Here is an 18,540-nt window from a genome sequence, read left to right on the forward strand (position 1 = left end):
TGGGTTTGAGCCCTGGGTTGGGAAGGTCCCCTGGAGAAGGGCATGGCAACCCACTCCAGCATTCTTGCCTGGAGAATCCCATGGACAGAGGAGTCTGATGGGCTACAATCCGTGGGTCACAAAGAGTTGGACACGACTGAGCATCTGAGCTCTCCTGCCGGGGTGCAGAAATGACAGTCTTCTGGCTGCCCTGGATGTGACTGGGGACCTGGTGGCCTGTCGCTGCCTTGTGTAGAATTAGTATCGGGTCCTTGTTTCCAGCTCCTCCTCACCCCTGGGCTCCTGTGCCACCAGGGGCCCCTAATCCCTGAGCCTTCCCTGATCAGTTGGCCTCTCCTCTGGCTGCAGGGATTCATTCTTTCAGCTTTGCTAATTTCTCTACTTTTCATCTTCTGAAAACACCGCCATTTTATGTTCACTGTTATTTTTCTCCTATTCTTTTTGTTTTTACCCTCATTTTAATGAGGATTGAGCAGAAATAAAAATACACATTCAGTGTTTCCCAGTTAACTAAAATTGTTTGTGTTTTTTTTGTATGATTGTTTCATGTCTGTAAGTTTTGTTTTTCTCCAGAGATCACCAGCTTCTCTTACAATGAGAGTGGCTTCCTTTTTCTCTCTCCTTTCAACAGTTAAGTATGTGGAAAGCATTTTAGTAAGGATGTGTCAAATTCATCTGAGTGAGATGAAGTTTTTGTAAAATTAGACGGACTTTGGACAGTGTTTCCTTGTGTTGGAGAACTACCAGTCCTTTCTGAGGTTCAGAGATAAGTTTGCCTTTGCAAGGATGACCAAAAGAGGGAAACAGCGAACGCCTTTGGCAGAAAAAGACTGATGAGACAAACTCCTGTTTAGACCTTAATGATTTAATGAGGACCTGATGGAGAGCTGCTGAGAGCCTCTCTTCCCCCTCAAGTTCATTGCCATTGCTTCCTCTTCAAAGAACTGGTGATGGAGCAGGCCCTGTCCTGCCTTTGTGCTCAGAGAGTCTTTCACTTCCTGAGAACTAATGCAGAGGAGACACATCATGGTCCAAGTTGTTTTGTCTCAACCGTCAAGGTCGAGAGCCTGAATAAACTGGAAGGGACACGCATTAGAAGTCAGACATGGGATTTTCTTTCCATTCCACATTAATTAGCTGGATGACAACCAGTAAGGCATTTGGATTTCAGTTTTCTTACCTCTAAGATGGAAATAATGTGCTGATACTTTCCTATACCATAATATGGTTGTAAGGTTGAACAAGGTCATGTCAGCATTTAAGTGTCGTCATTTAAACTAATCATGTAACCATAGCATTTCATACCGTCATGTGCTATGCTGTGCCTGGTCTCTCAGTCATGTCCGGCTCTTTGCGATCCCGTGAACCATAGCCCACCAGGCTCCTCTGTCCATGGGGATTCTCCAGGCAAGAACACTGGAGTGGGTTGCCGTGCCCTCCTCCAGAGGATCTTCCCGACCCAGGGATCGAACCCAGGTCTCCCGCATCGCACACAGATTCTTCTCATCTGAGCCACTAGGTAAGCCCAAGAATACTGGAGTGGGTAGCCTAGACCGTCGTATCTACCTACCGACTGACTAGACGTCTACACGTGGGAGTCAAATTCATTTCAGCCTCAACTAACCCAGAACAAAACTCCCTGTGCCTGCCCCCCAACACACACTGTCACAATCACAAAACAAATCAACACTACCTTTCCTCCTTAATTTACCCTCTCATTAGCCACTGAATTGTTTACTCCCTCTCCCCATTTAGTCACTAGATCCTGTCTTTTCTATTGAATCTATTCTTTTTTCTCCAGCTTCCCTACCACACTCTTTGTTCAGGTCCTCACTTTGTGCCCAAATCGCTAACTTGGAAGTTAGTCTGGTCTCCATCATCTCTGCAAATGCTTAGCATAATGATTTTCCCCCAATTGTGATGTATTTCAGACCGTCACAACAGTATGGTGAATAACAGATTTAATAGGTTCCCATCTAGGTTACTTCCCAGCTGTCAACAGAAAGATTTTTCTAAAATACACATCTGATCATTCCCTGCCTGAAGCTTTCCGGTGGCACATAGGAGCCTTCATGACTTGGCTCTGCCTGCCCGTCCCGTGCACGCATTCGCTGGCATGCTCCAGCCACTCGAAAGAACTGGTCATTGCCTTTGCCCCAGTTTGCTGGGACTAATAAGGAGACCTTGAATTTGAGTTTCCTCTCTTTTTTTGAGTATAGTTGCTTTCAAATGTGTTAGTGACTGCTGTACAGCAAAGTGAGTCAGTTGTGTGTGTGTCCCCTCTTTTGGATTTCCTTTCCATTCAGATCACCACAGAGCATTGAGTAGAGTGCCTGATGGCTGTTTCCTCTTTGCTCCTTCTGCCAGGCTGATTGTCTCAGCTTTAAAGGCTCAGCTCAAATGTCTTCCTTTTCTGCAGGGCCCCCCGTATTCCCGTTTCCCCATCAGCTACGCTTTGCATACTTTCCAGAATGTCAGGCACTGTGCTGTCGTTTCTTTACTTGTGTGACTTCCTCACTCTCCTCCAGGGTGGAGACCATGTAGCACTCCGGCCTATGCCAGGTGGGGCCTGAGCACACTCAGTTGAGCTGGATTGGACCCTGCCGGCCCATTGAGATACCATTACTTGACTCTGTAAAGTAAGCACTTAGGTGACTGGACCACATGAAGCAGGCTTGCTGCCAGCAAGGAGCCACTGATCGGGGCACCATTTGATCCTGATCCCACAGAGTAGTCACGGATGAAGGGAGTCTGGCCCCTTTGGTTTCAACTTATAGTTTTTCTGTCTCTGTTTTATGTAAAAACATCTCAAATGCAGTATTTTTACCTGTCCCATCAAGAGATTGTGGCCATTTTTAATGGATATGAAGTAGCGGGTTTGTTATGTTGCATGGAGATCATGTCACTCTGGGGTCGCAGGTTAGGAAAAACCAAGTGTTAGAAGTTGCAAACTGGTGGCCCTTGGGCAGTTCTTGTACGCTGCTGTGCTCTCAGAAACATGAAGGATTCCCTTAAAGGGCTTAAAATATGTAGCATGGCGGCACAGCGTAAAGAATTTTCCCTGTGGTTTAGGTCAAGTCGAATGAATGCTGTGGTGACTGCGCACTGGATGTTTAGGAATCTCCTGCACCATTTTTAGGCTTTTGTTCTTGTTTTTTCCTTGGTTCTCTTGGTGCGTTGTGTTCTGCCCTTGTCTGTTAGTGAGTGGCCCTTTGGTACTGCTTTAGAAAAACCTAATAGAACAGCTGCAATAGAGAGGAAGACCTAGATTGTAAATAGCTCTTTTCTTGGGCTTCCAAAAAGGAAGAAACATGGGTGGAGGGGGATGTTACTACCATCCTGTCTGAAGCTAAGATTCCAAACAGAGAGCTGACAGTTCTCCATTTTCATTTGGGTTTTATTTAATATATTTCCCATTCCTTCAAATTTCTAGATAGGCATTTAGAGGAAATGCTTAGAGAAAAAGGAGGGGGAAAGGTCTTACCAAGTTGGGAAAGCTGCAGCTTCTTGCAGGAAATTCCTTATCTCTCCGCCTTGTCTTTTCTCATTGTTTTGAGATAGTTTTAGTGCTGGAATGGGCTATCCAGACTTAACCACCTCTAAACCAGAGACGTGGAGGGAAAAGTTAGAAAATGACAGAGGAATTGCTCAGTTCTGCCTTGTCATTAAAAGCAAGGGCCATTTAAATGTCAGGGGTTTCTGTTCTGTTTTTTTGGGTTTTTTTGGCTGCACTGGGTCTTAGTTTCAGGATGTGGACGGTGCATGGGCTTAGTTGCCCCTGTGGCATGTGGGATCTTAGTTCCCTGACCAGGGATTGAACCCACCTCCCCTGCGTTGGAAGGCGGATTCTTAACCATTGGACCACCAGGGAGGTCCCTAAACCTTAGTTCTAAGGTTACTTTGGGACCTGAATTGAGAAAGTTGAAAAAGTAGCAGCTTCCTAATCTGATACCCCGAGCCAACAGATCTGACGTCCCAGCTGCTCTAACCCGTGTGAGGGTTTCCTCTTTCCCAGCTCCTCGCATTTATCCCAGTTGCCTTGCTGTTGTGTGCAGCGTTGTGTGACTACATCTTCACTCCATCTTGCTGTCCGCTTGGATCATGACAAAAGTCCCCGTTGGCCAAAGACCAAGAGTGCCTTAAGTGAGAGTTTTGGATCAGCCACTGACTTGGCATATAATTTGGGGCAAATTGTTTTTGGATTTCAGTGTCACCCGTTTTGTAATAGAAAAATGATGATGTTTTGTTTTGTGGGGCAAATTGACTCTAAATATGAAGTCCACCTCCTAAATTTTCTAGATCTGTTTCGCTTTCCAACATTCTGTTCATTGTCAGGCATGGGTTTATAATTTTTGGTTTAGGAAATGAGATGTAAATGTGACAAAGAGATATAATTGCTTTTAGCTCTTTGTTTGGAAGATGCTACAGGAATCCAAGCTTAATGGAAGATGAGGACACCAGGAAGTCCCTCAAGTTCCTGACTTTGTCACGGGTTTCCTTAACTGACAGTGAACAAATAACTTAGCTGTCAGAGTACACATGTCCTCTCTTTTCACTTAAAATTTATCTTGAGCTTTTAAGCCAAATACCTATATACTTATTAAAGTGACTCATGTCAGACATATACAACCATTTATTGTTACTGTTTTGATTTTTTGCTCTTCTTTTTCCTGTACGTGCCTTCCTTCCCACCATTTAAAAATATTGTAAAAAGACCACTCTGTGAATGCCTTCTCATCACGGTGTTCTGAATAGTGTGCAGAATGAAGAGCAGAACCTAAAAGTCCTCCTTCACCCGATGCAGTGCCTCCCCACCCTACTTCCTTGCCCAGAGGCAAGCGTCCGTGCTCGGCGGGCACTCTCTGCATTGCCGTGTGTGTGTGTGTGTGTGTGTGTGTGTGTGTGTGTGTGTGTGTATCTGTGTAAAATGAGGCCTCATCTTTTATATATTATACAATGACTTCTTTTTTTCACTTCACAGTTACACAGTGCCTCTTACAAAATCTTTCCTTGTCAGGACACATAGTCCAACTTGTTTTCTTGTCTTTCCTTTGTTGTTGTTAACTGTTGAGTAATTATTTATTTTCTGGGTGTGCCTGATGTCTAACTGCCCATCCATAGGTGGCCGTTAGGTCTGCAGTTCTTACTCTGCAGTGGAGCAGGCCTGCACAAGGATGTGTCTTTGCACACGTGTACAAGTGTTTCTGTTGGATAGTTGCCTGGAAGTGGAGATGCTGGCCCAGAGTGAATGCCTATTTTTGGTTTTGGTGGATGCTGCCAAATTGTATTCCCAGAGGAATTCACCAGTCTAAACTCATACCAGTTGAGTTTAAGAGTTTGTCTCCCTGATCTTTACAAGCGTTTTACAATGTCTTTATTTTTGCCAGGCTGATAGGCAAAGAGAAGTATGTGGTTATTTTAGTTTGCATTCTTCTACATTGCGTCTCTGTAGATCTAGGCTTTCCGATTCTGCCTTTTAGGAACCCCTCAGTGTTGCCAGTGACTTGATAACTCTTTTTTTTTTTAAATTTTCTTGGGTTGAATCTATCTATTTTATGTCTATCAGTTATCTGTGGTATAGGGTAGAAATTGTTTCACTTCACACAGCTTTAGATAGGAGATGGAGTGAGCTTGTGTATCCAATCCACTATCCTGATAAATATTTTTCCTCTATAGTATTTACAGTGTTGTTTCTTCTTTTCTCCTTAGCATTATATTGTAATCTCTGTTCTGTCTTACTAGATAGCAGTATAAATGGTACTTAATTCTTTCTGTCTACACCTTAATTATTATAATTATTTCTCTATTGATGGACTTTTGGACTATTTCTAATATTTTATTGCTATAAATAATGCTGCTTCCAGCATCTGCGTGTCAAGTCTCTGGGCCCAGATGGTTTTACTGGTGATTCTTAATCTTTTTAGTGCTCTATGTCAGTGATTCCTGAATATAGAAATAGGTAGATAGCTGCCCAGGTGATCTGCGCCTTAAATCTAACACTGATATACCCAATAATGAGAGCACAGAAGATCAACACCTTTAGACCAGCTTCACTCATGAATGCAGATGTGAAAGTCCTAATCCTAAGTAAAACGCTCTCAAGTAGAATTCATTGACATGGCCCTAATGGATAAGTGCCAAATAAGGTTTATTTCAGGAATGAAAGAATGATTCGGTATTAAGGAAGCTATTGATAACATTTTAGTTGGTTCATTGTGAAAAACTATGATTTTATCCATAGAGGTAAAAACATTTAAACAGTATTTCTAATACATTTTTAAAAGGAAAAAAAAAAAGATACTTCCTTCACATGTTATGGAGTGTCTACCTCAGGTCAACTGTCAACAACGTTAGAGGCGTTCTCATCAAAAGCAAGGACAAAACAAGGCTGCCCTCTGCTACTTAATATTAGAAGTTCTGGCCAATGTAGTAAGGTATGAAACAGTCATAATTCAGACTTCAAGGATTAAATGAGGTGCCATTTCAGCCTTTTTAGTATGGTAGTTTGGATTCAAATAAGGTGCTCATTGTAGATTCTGTTGTTATTCTTTTTATTATCAATAAGACATATTCACAAAGGAAAGGCAAAATTGTCCCTTGCATCTTAACACATGTGTCCGGGTGCTCTTATGAACATGGGTTCTTTGATTTTGGTCCTTGTTGTCGAATGATCCTGATAATCTGTCTGGTCTATGCTGATGTCTCTCCAGCCTTCAGTCACCAGCCTTAGAGGTGAGTGCCCAGTACCTATAACTGACTAGTGGTTTGATTCAGTGATATTTTTGATGACCTTTCAAAGAGACCATTTCTTACAAGCCTGACAGTTTTTGGAGGCACAAGTCCCAGACTGAGTGAATAAAGAAGTTACCAGTGAGGAAGGACACAGGAAAACAGCTCTGAAATGATGACAGTGTTGTCCTGACACTTGACTCCTTGTTCAGGAAGCCACTGGTGTACCCTCAGTGCTATGTGTTTCTGTGGGACAGATGCTGTGTGTTTCATGGGACATACGCTGTGTGTTTCTGTGGGCATGGCTGCCATCCTGTATCGGGAGTCATATGGAAGTGACCTGTTGGGTTAAACACCACACAGGATTTTTTCCCCAAGCAGCTAGCTGTCTCCAGATTTGGTTTGTGACTTCAGTCTTTTTTTTTTTTTTTTTTTCCTTATAGCATTTGGAGAGGGCCAAATGTGAACTGTGTTGACAGCACTGGGTATACACCTCTGCACCATGCTGCTTTGAATGGCCATAAGTAAGTATTAATGTGCTATATTCCTGCCCCACTCTTTAGAACTCAGGCCTCAGGTTGTCTTTTTTTCCTTCCTTTAAAGATGTACTAAGCAGGGATGCTGAAAAACAGAGAAAAACTAAATTTAGTCTGTCCACAATTCTTGAGTCTCTGTTTAGTGTATACTTTAAACCTCGTTCCCTAACCCTTGCTCCAAAATAACGTTAAAAGCTTCTTCTTTTCCCCTCTGAAATGGATCAGCGCCTTACAGTGATCTGAATAAGACGCTCACATTCGGGGACGCTAGATCGTAATGGGGCTGGATAACCTACCAGGTAACCAGCCTCTTTATAAGCTGAAAAGAGATCGAGTGGTCGGGAGAATCTTTCTGTTTACTCCATCTTTCTGCTTGCCACTCTTGCCTCATAAAAGTAGCCTTGTACACAACAAGAACCATTCTTGAGGGAAAAATACACAAATAATATGGCCTATTTAATTCTCTTACGTATAGAGAAGTTATTCAGATTTGTTATGTGGGATTTGTGTGGAAGCCTTTCTGGAGGTGGGCTCTGGCGGCCTGAGGCGGGCCAGCCCTTCAGTGAAGGGGAAGGGGCAGGCCCCGGGCAGGGGCAGGCCCTGGGCGGGGGGGTGCAGGCACAGTGGGTAGATTTGCTGGAAGATGGAGCAGAGGAGAGGGCGCCGGCGGGAGTGTGAGGCCTAATACGAGAGAAGAGAAGCTGTAGAAGTTTAGTTTTTAGGAAAGACAGTTTATTGGGACCGGTCAGACTTTTCTGAGCAGGGAGCCGGGCCCTGGCACCTTGTGGTATTCCCTATCACTTTCGCAGTATCTGGCCCAGCCTAAGTGACTCCAGTGGGCTTCCCTGGTGGCTCAGTGGTAAAGATTCCTCCTTCCAATGCAGGAGACTTGGATTCGATTCCTGAATCAGAAACATCCCCTAGAGGAGGAAATGGCAACCCACTCCTCTATTCTTGCCTGGGAAATCCCCTGGACACAGAAGCCTCAGTGGCTGCAGTCCATAGAGTCACAAGAGAGTCAGACATTACTTAGTGACTAAACAATGACAACAACAAAATGACTCCAGCATGCTTTTCTAAAGTGACCTGAAAGTCGCTCAGTTATGTCCTGCTCTTTGCGACCCCAGGGACTATACAGTCTATGAAATTCTCCAGGCCAGAATACTGGAGTGGGTAGCCATTCCCTTCTCCAGGGGATCTTCCCAACCCAGGGATCAAACCGGGGTCTCCTGCATTGCAGGTGGATTCTTTACCAGCTGAGCTGTCAGGGAAGGCCCTAAGATATGTTGAATGTGATCATTTTCTGTAGTGCAGTCTTTTCTGTAACCATCTTAAACAAAGCTAACAGATAATCTGTAGAGACTCCCTCCCCCTTCAATAGTGGGGTAGCCGGAGTTAAAGTGGATCTTGGACTTAAATGACTGTAGCTTGTTAGCCAAGTTCACCTCCATATTCTGTTTTAATTTACAGTGGGGATTTTCTTGGACCTCATGTGCATGGGAATAATTATACATTTTTATCTGCCTAATTAGTGGTGTCACCAAGAAGGAAACCAAGTCCTCCTTTCTGGATGTATCAAGTGATACCATACGTGTCTCCTGCTTGCAGAAGGTTTATGCTTTTGTTTGCATAAGGTTAGGGTTTATGTTTGTAACCACTCTAAGTCTGCTCTGCCTGTCTTATTTCCAGCTCCCACCTCACCAAATGCTTTGAATAATGTGGTGAATAACGATATTTGTTTTGCATGACTACTTTTTATGTAAATTCTGTCCCTGAATGCTGTTTCAACATCACAAACAAGGAACCCAGACTTTTTCAGGATAATGGAAAATAAATGGATTATCTGGAAAATAGCTAAACCAGGAGGTGAAGAGTCAGTGGGGTGTGGTTCAAGATGACTCAGCCGCTTGTCAACAGCTGTTCAAGTAGTCAGGGAATTCAAAGGAAGAATCAGGTGACAAGCTCAGGTAGAGATGGGAGCCAGGTGAGCTCCTCTCTATGAATGGGCTTCCTGCTATGCAGACATGCAGAGCTGCTGGTAGGAAAGACTTGTGGGTTCTGCAACTCACAGTCGATTTTTGCCTTTTAGGGATGTGGTCGAGGTTCTTCTGAGGAACGACGCGCTGACCAACGTGGCTGACTCTAAAGGCTGTTACCCGCTGCACTTGGCAGCCTGGAAAGGAGACGCCCAGATAGTGCGGTTGCTCATCCATCAAGGGCCCTCACACACCAAAGTCAATGAGCAGGTTGGAAGGAAGGGACGCTTTCTCCACGCAGCTCCAGCCAGACCTTGGCAGCCACCTCAGGCCCACAGCTCAGATCTAAGGGAACCAGCTCTTCCCTGGCCTAAGAGTAATTCCCCTCTTCCCAGGGCCACTCCTTTTAGTGAACCAGAGAGACCTTGTACCGTGAAGGGTGTATTTCGTGTGCATTTGAGTTACACACAGTTGAAATAGTGCTGTAACGAGCACAAGGTTGGAAACAGTGTACATCCTGCACAGCTGCCAGGGATCATTTTAAACTGGTGGGTCCTGCCATCAGCGTGGCAGTGTGGCTTGAGCTGCTAAACCAAAACACTCCAGCGTGCATCAGGACTCTGGAGACCTTATTGTTTTGCGTGCATCGGACCTCTCAGAAGTGGAGGAATGCATGCTGTTAGCTGAAAAGCGAACTCACAAAGACACATAAGTGGAGGCCAGAGGTGACACAGCGGAATGAAGACCATTTCAGTGGTGTCCTCTAATGTTCACTTAAGACTGACCAGTTTTAAATTAACACGTGATGCAGTATTATTAACCAAAGTACAGATTTTATTTATTTTCCCAAGATTTTAAGCTAGTGTCCATTATTTGTCTTCATACCTTATTCAAGAGTCCATAGTGTATTTCATTACATGGAGTAGCTTCAGCTGCCGGCAACAAATGCTGGTAGATTTTCTTTTCATTCTTATTCTGTTAAAAATATTTTCTAATTTTCCTTGTTATGGCATCTTAGATACACCTATCATTTAAAAGTGGACATTTAATTTCCAAATACATGGGGTTTTTAAAGTAAAAACAAACAAAAAAAACACATTCTTTGACATAGCAGAGAGTATTCTTTAAAAACAAAAAAGGCAGCTTTTGAGCAGAAACCCCATACACTGGCCATGGATTCAGGTGCCCTTAGACTGTACCTCCTCTTCTTTATATGTAGTCCTTTGGGAAAGTTATATTTGAATTATGAAGTTCTAGACCAGCCTCTCATGAAGTGTAACTCCCTATAGTTCGGGTCTGAGATGGTGTTGATTTACGAGGAGAGGGCCCTCTCTCTATGACGAGCCATTCTCCTCTTTATCTCTCTGCTCTGAACTGAAGTAGGTGCTTGAATGAGAGAGATGCTGCCCTTTCTTGATAAATTTAGGATTCTTTTCCTAATGATGTTGATGAGAGGAGGTTGTTCAGTGGCCTCTGGGATTGCTGCTGCTGCTGCTGCTGCTAAGTCGCGTCAGTCATGTCCGACTCTGTGCGACCCCATAGACGGCAGCCCACCAGGCTCCCCCGTCCCTGGGATTCTCCAGGCAAGAACACTGGAGTGGGGTGCCATTTCCTTCTCCAATGCATGAAAGCAAAAAGTGAAAGTAAAGTCGCTCAGTCGTGTCCGACCCTCAGCGACCCCATGGACTGCAACCTGCCAGGCTCCTCCATCCATGGGATTTTCCAGGCAAGAGTACTGGAGTGGCCTCTGGGATTAGATCAGGCTCATTCCTCAAAAAACCCAGGAAGCCATTCTTGAAGTCCCTCTGGCAGCAGGACCATGTGCATTCTCAGTGAGCTGTTCAGAGCAGAGCGGGCTCTTCAGTCACCGAGAGGTTCGAGAAGACTGCTGCGGTGCTCCCAGCCCTCTCCATTTGGAGAGAGAGTGTGTGTGTAGCTGTTCGTCAGCTTCCCTTCCCCCTGCAGGCTCTATTTTCTGGATAGCTGAGCAGCAGACATTGCAGATTGTTGATGAGGATGTTTGCTTTGTAACATTAGGAAGGAACATCATCTCTTTAAGCCTGCCTCTTACCTAAATGCAGTTTTACTCCTCCTGGCTAACATGATGGTGATTGCTCTTACCTGGAGGAAGTATTTTAAAGAGGTTTGCTATTAACCAATATCCCTCAAAGTTGAAAAATCACACCACTAAAGTCCTCTTCCTTGAAGAAATTTTCAGCCCCCATTCCTAATCCTGTCTTTGCTCACTTTTGCCTTGGAACACAGCTGCTTGGGTTTTTGAGCCACTGGAGTGTGCTGGCTTGTCCTGCTCACAGCCACCTCCCGCCTGGAGTGTCTGTTGATAGGTGGCACCCCAGCCCCTGTGCTTTGCATATCTGGCAGGCAGGTGGGTGGGGCAAGGGCTGGGCACAACCTTGAGCTCGAAGAAGCTAATGTATCTAGGCAGTGGTTACAAGTACTTCACTGATTTATTAAAAACCATTAATGTTGCTCCAGTTGGAAGCTTGGGCAAGAGGGGTGATGACAGATGACCTGAAGGTTATCTTCTTCCGATAACTTCCTTTTGAGGCACCCAGAGGACAGATCCGAGTTGGTATAGTGTTGGGGCCCCTCAGGGCTGTGCATTGCGTTGATACATTTCATCCATTTTATCATCACATTTTCTTTTCCTCTCCTTTTTATAGAATGCTCTTGAGATCAAAGAACTCAAAAAGTACGGCCCCTTTGACCCTTATATCAATGCCAAGGTGTGTACTTTGCTGCCAGGATTTCTCTGCATCATTTCTCCAAGCTGCACTTCCTGTTCAGTCCTCTCTAGCTTCCACTCTTGTCCGCTCAGACTCTTCTACATCATCCTAACGTTTGTCCGCTTCTGCCCATCTGCTTCTGGCTTGCCTGGGAATGGGAAAACACAGCTTCAGTGGGTTTTGGTTTTGTTTTGAAGACCCATACCAAATTCTGGAAAGGTTGGGTGTTTTTTCTGGAATGTCTGAAAAGCTTCCAAGTGGCAGAAATGGGGAAATAGAAGGGACCATATATAGGCATAATTTACTACCATGATTTCTAAAATCATTTAAATTCAAAAAAGAAAAATGCAATTAAAAGACGTCAGAAAATGATTTAATTGTACTTCCTAGATTAATTTTTTTAAGTTTGCTTTTCATGTTTCTTTTGAGATGAAACCTGATTTTCCGTAGCTCGTGGTGAAGGTGTGGCCAAAGGGCATGGGTGACTCTGTTTCACCCTTAAAAGCTGCTGGTGTGGTTTCCCTCTCTTTCCTTTGAGTTTGCACCTGAATCTTTGCTTAAAGCTTCAGTCTCTTCTCCCTAGCCATAGCTTCTCTCTCTGCTTGGACACTCCCGGCTCTTAGAACAGCTCAGAAGTAGGAACTGAAGTTGCAAGGCCAAGCAGGGCACTGGCCTTGAGTCTTCGTCCCTGAGGCTGGGACAGATAACGGGCTGATGCAGTGATGAACATCCAGCCGTGGGCCTCTGCTGCCTCTGAAGGCAGAGCTGGTGGATTGGGCGATGATGTTAGCCTCTCTTCTCTGCGCTCTCACCTGCTGTTTTTGACTCAGGTTTTTGTTCAGATGAGGTTTTTCGTTTTGGCAACAGTCTGGAGTCCGGTTGAGTCACTGCATTGCTCACATCAGCTCCCTTTCACTTGCTCTGAGTTCAGCAGCCGCTGGGAAGGGATACGTGAGGTCCTTCTGTGTGTTTCCAAATGCAAGGCAGATATTTCATGGTTTTCACTAAGAGACACTGATTTAGCAAATGAGTTCCCTATGGGCTGGACTGCAGCAGGCTCTATGGGAGATTGCCCTCAGCTCTTGGGCCCTAATGGTGGAGAAGCAGTTTGATTTGGGTTGGTGAAACATGGTAGCTTTTGTTCTTGCCCACACTTTCAATTCTGTTGTCTAATCTTCCAGAGGCGAGGGTACTCTGTCTTCTTTTTATTGGAGGTAGTGTGGCATAATAGAAAACCCTCATTGATCAAGGTCTTTCTTTTCAGGTCAGATCCGAGTTTGAATTCTGTGGTGCCACTTACTGGTGTTGACTTGAACAAGTTACTTTATTTCTCCGAGCTTTAGTTTCCTCTTCTGTAAAATGGGGTTTACCATCTAATTGGTTGTATTATTGGAGTTCAAATAAGATCATGTACATGAAGTAAAAATATCTGATCAGTAGTAGTATTTGAGTTTCTGATTTTAAGAGGTATACATCATGTGGCATTTCTGAAAGGCCATTTTGAAATTTGTTCTTTGTTACTGGTGGGGGGCACTTAAGACAACATTGCTCCATTGGTCTGTTCAAGGTTTTGTTTTGCAGGGAGGCACCTTGAAGTGATTGTTTCCCACTTGGTGGTTGGTTAGTTAGCTTATAAAGCTCTGATTAAAGGGTAAAACTTTGGTTCTTAAAAGCAGATTTTCCTATCCCTTGATTTTGCACACATGAAAGGAACTTAGTCTAAATGGAATAAGAACTTACTTCTCTCTTTGGAAATAGTCTTCCCTCAGTATTCACGAGGATATTGGCCCTAGGACCCGTGAGGATATTGTACTCAAGTCCTTATAATAAGATGGTGCAGTGTTTGCGTGTAACCTACTTCTGTCCTGTACACCTTAAATCCTCTCTAGATTGCTTAAAATACCTAACAGTACAACATAATACGATAATATGCTGGATGAATAGTTGCCACATGGGGACTTTGCTAGCAATCCAGTGGCTAAGACTCTGCCTTTCCAATGCAAGGGGTGTGGGAAAGTCCCTAGTTGGGAAGCAAAGATCCCATGTGCTGTGGGGTGTGGCTGAAAAAAGACTAGTTGCCATGTGGAAAATTAAAGTTTTGCTTCTTGGAACTTTCTGGACTCCTTCCCTGCCCTGAATATTTTTGACCCACGGTTGGTTGACTCCTCTGATGAAGAAGTCGTGGATGGGAGGGCCAACTGTGTTATCCTTTGCATCTACCCCACCCATCAACCCCTCAAAGACCAAAAGATGTAAACTCCATTAAAGGATAAAGCTGTTTGGGTTGTCCTAGAAATGCAGACTCTTTTCGGGCTGATAAGATTCTCACCTCCCTAGGTTTTATTCCTGACTCAGTGGGTTTTTATTGACTTGGTGTGTCTAAGAATTGTTTTTGCTAAAGTACATTTGTATGCTGAGTCCTGCAGGCACCTGTAGACACAAGAACTTGTAGATGCCCTTCCTGGGAGCAGAGGTAGTTTTCATGAGCTTTTATCTTCCTCGTCACTCTACAGAGCCTTTCCTGTTTCGGCAAGTCAACATAAACCAGTCCAAATGTATTTCATCCTTAGCAAAGGTGAAACTATTAAAATTGTTTACTTACTCCCATTTAAGACAATTTTGACTTAGTCTAAATAGCATAAGATGAGCAGTGGTAAAATTAATTTTATGGAAGATGTAGTTTTTTCCAGACACTTAAAAGTAATCCAGTTTTAGAGCTGGAAGAGATTTGGACGTTCTCTAGACCAGTGGTCTCCAGCAGTTCATCAGCTTGTCTGGCTGCATCAGAATCACCAGCAAGCTTTTATAACATTTTTTTATTTTGAGAAAATTTCTAGCCTTCAAAAAGTTGCAAGAATAATGCAGTGAACTGCATCATACTCTTCTGCTAGGTTCACCAGTTGGGGACACTCTGTGACATTGTGCATGCTTTTACCATCTTTCTTCTCCTGTGCACACTCTTGTGCTCTTGTGTGTATGTGTGGTGCGCGTGTGTGTGTATATATATGTGTGTATAATATATGTAATTGTTGTAGTTGATGATGAATTATGTGAGATTCCCTGGGTTGGGAAGATCTCCTGGGGAAAGAAATGGCAACCCACTCCAGTATTCTTGCCTGGAAAATCCCATGGATGGAGGAGCCTGGTAGGCTACAATCTATGGGGTCACAAAGAGTCGGACACGACTGAACGACTTCACTTCCAGCTTCCATTTGAGATTAAGTCATAGATTTCATGACCGTTTAATCCCAAATTCTTCAGCATATATCTCCTCTAAGAATAAGGACGTTCACTTGGTATAACCAGAATACAGTTATCAAATTCAGAAAATTCAGCATTGATACAATATGAAATCAGTGCTTGGATTTCACCAAGTGTCTCAATAATGTCCTTTAGAGCGATTTCTTTTTCTGGTCCAAGATACAGTCCAGGACCATACATAATCTGGAACAGTTATCCTCAGCCTGTTCTAGTCATTTGTGACATCGACATCTTTGGAGAGCACAGGCCAGTAGTTCTGCAGCCTGCCCCTCACTCTGCATTTGGCTGGTAGTTCCTCGTGCTCAGGTTCAGGCTGTACGCTCTTGGCAGTGGCACCACAGACTGATGTTCTGTCCTTCCTTTTAGTGCCTCACGTCACAGGGCACATGATGTCAGTTTGTTTTGCTCTTGGTCGTCATGAATGATTGCCGGGTTAATTTGGTGTCTGCTAGGTTGGTAACCTGTTTAATAATAGTATTCCTGGGCTTCACCCTCAAGGTGCTACCTTGGCAGTCCTGGGGTGGGGCTCAGTATTCGTTCCCTTTAAGCTTTCGTGTAATTCTAAAACAAAGCTTATTTAAGAACCACTGGTCTAGGCTAACTTTCCACCAGAGCAGGATTTCTCTTTTCTCATCTAAAAAGTGGGCCTTATTTGTTTCTTTTCATAGTAAACACAATCACCCTTGGCAGCCTCCTTTTGGATTCTATTCATTTAGGGTTTTTGTGCTTGTTGATGTCTGTTTTCCTAAACCTTCCATGTGTTGGTCAGAGTAGTGCCTTAAGAGCTTTGCAGAATAAGTCTGACTCCTCTTCCACATGGTCCACATGATGAACTTTGTCCTCATACTCTTCCTCTGTCTTCTAAAGCTCCGTAGACTCACTTCATCCTTTTGTTACAATGTGGGTATATTTCCAGGGCCTGTACCATCGTGAAACCTGGGAGCTGTAGCCCCCAGTGTCTCTAACTTAGATCTGTCATCAGTGGACAAGAGTGCGGTTGGACGATGATTGAAGCACTGAGAGGTGATGGTTTTGAATAGTTCCCAGAGAGAAAAGGCCATGGAAATGTTTCTAGATGGTTTTCTGCTGCTTGTATTGTGTGTGTGTGTCAAACACATAAGTAATGGATTTATGCATTGAGTGGGGTCTCCAGGTGTAAAGGGTACTGGGATATTTTTAAGTAATGACCTAGCAAGGAAAAAATGAAAGTGGACTTCAAGATAAACAGGAATGGAGAGTTTGTGCAAAGCCTTTGAGGAAAATTTGGGTATTTCATCTCAGTCCCCTTGCTCAGTCCAGATTTCCTGGGGTGTCCACCCAAGGTGTGGCTTGAAAGGTGTGAAAAAAAAAGATTCCAGGTGGTTGGGAGTCTGTACCCTCCTTGGAGTCCCCCCTGCCCCTTTTGGTGGGTCCATGAATCCAAAACTTAGTGACTTCTTGCCCTGAAAATTGTCAGGCTCCAAGGGGAAGTGGTATGGCCTGTGTTCAGTAGTCAAGATATGTGGTCACCACAGACATAAACTCAAGAGTACTGTCATTACCAGACCATTTCTGGCGAGACTGAAACGTAAACAAGATGCTTCCTACACTCTGAAAATAAACTGCAGAGTGGTGGTTAGGCCATTTTTAACATAGACAGGCAAGACAGCTTGCCTGGTGGGGATCAAGACTGTGCCTTTAGTGAGACAGCTTTGTGGTAGCTGCTTTAGTTCTGCAGAAACCCAGAGAAGGCTTTTTTCCCCCTCTGCTAGGTAGTTCAGAGTTTTATGGTTCTTCGGGCCCTAATGACATGCTTTTTACAGATTATTCTGGTTGTTGAGAGACAACTTGGATATGAAAGAGACAGCAGTGTCTCCTTTAGAGTAAATGAGTTTTTCTGGCCTGGAGTTTTAATAAGAATAAGCTGAGTTTCTTGGCCCTTGCTGTCATGCTAATCTTGAGATATAAAACACAGAGAGTCTTCTTAAACTTCCTTGGGTCGCAGCTCTGCCCCAGGATCCCTGTACAGGAAGCTCCTGTGAGTTTTCATTGCTGTAGCGGTCCTTGCTTCTCGTTAGCATGTGAAGTGACAGCTCTTAAGTTTTATTCATGCCATAGCCTAATAGGAAATAGGTGCATGGGTGGCCTCAAGGGTGTGTTTGACACAGGAGCCCCAAGGATTTACCCCTGGCCCAACGTTTCTCCTGCTCTCTAGACTTGCGGGTTGACATGGAATTGGCCCCTTGGACACAACTGTATCACAGGAAACCACTGCTAACTGGCTATATTCTGTGGCCAGAGAAGTCTTGTCTGTACCTTCTCAGCGGCCGTTCTAGAGCCGTGTTGGAGCTCAGTGCTGCTCCCTGTGTTTATCTGTGTGCATTTATTTTTGCATGTGGCTCCTGCTACCACTCCTTCTGTCCTTGTTTCATTTTTAAAAATTTCTTTGCTGTCATTCTGTCCCTTGGGGGCCCTGCTCCTAGTAGCTCTGGATCTTTCTGATACACTTGGAGTAGCTGGAAAAAATGATGCAGTCAAATGCCAGATCAAAAGCAGATGGATTTGCATGCATGTTTGGGTAACTCCTAGTTTATTACTTTGAATATATTAATAGATTTAAAGCTTTTATGGAAACATTTAATTTTTACTTTTTGACCACTGAAAGGTGCATAATATTGATCTGAAGTACACACACCCCTGGAAGCTTTGTTTCCCCCAGATGGCAGAAGTCTCCTGGATAAATTCAGGAATCTCAAAATCCTGTGAGAGAGTTATCATTTTTGTTCATGCCTCTGAAAAGGAGCGGTCATGGAAATTTCTGTCTACTCTAGTTATACGTTGTCAATAGTAGTAAAAGAAAGAGCAATGATTAACATTTTGCTTCCGGTGATTGACAGAGCACAAACTTGTCCTGTTTTATCTCAGGTTCTGCCTTTAGTCTGAAACAAAATTGGCATCAGAGGACCATGGGGCTGTGAATTTGAATTAATGGCAGTGTTCCAATCTTGAATATTTTGCACCTCTCACACAAAATATTCCAGTGTCTGATTGTATCTTTCTTACCTAAGAAATCCTTCCCTGCACAGCTGCAGATCCTGCATGCAGTGGTTGGGGCAGAATTCTGGAGCAGGCTCAGGGCAGCCTTTGGGTCCTACATTTCTCTGAGACTGCGCTCAGACACCTCCGTCCCTTGGCAGTGGCTGTTGGCTGATATGTTGAAAGTGATTTGGGTGCTCTGCTCTGCTACTTTCATTGTTGGCCGATTGATTTGCATGTAAGGAGCTACGCAGATGACAAGCTCTTTCCAAAAAG

General features: G+C 44.0%; 1 protein-coding gene across 9 annotated transcripts in view; it reads left to right on the top strand.

Annotated features, from left to right (window-relative positions):
* The window catches only part of ANKS1A (ankyrin repeat and sterile alpha motif domain containing 1A), a 171,947-nt gene that overhangs the window by 62,254 nt on the left and 91,153 nt on the right, over positions 1-18,540 (top strand). For 5 of the 9 annotated variants that reach the window (XM_042237560.2, XM_042237561.2, XM_027958432.3 and 2 more), the window contains exons 2-4: positions 7,173-7,253; positions 9,355-9,511; positions 11,926-11,988. The exons of 1 other annotated variant lie outside the window; for it this stretch is intronic. In XM_042237560.2, the coding sequence (XP_042093494.1) occupies positions 7,173-7,253; positions 9,355-9,511; positions 11,926-11,988 (301 nt within the window). The remainder of the gene's footprint in view (positions 1-7,172; positions 7,254-9,354; positions 9,512-11,925; positions 11,989-18,540) is intronic. 3 more of the 9 variants (XM_042237562.2, XM_027958434.3, XM_060403097.1) reach the window with 2 other exon arrangements.

Source organism: Ovis aries, chromosome 20 (assembly GCF_016772045.2).
Source record: "Ovis aries strain OAR_USU_Benz2616 breed Rambouillet chromosome 20, ARS-UI_Ramb_v3.0, whole genome shotgun sequence".
NCBI lineage: Eukaryota > Metazoa > Chordata > Mammalia > Artiodactyla > Bovidae > Ovis > Ovis aries.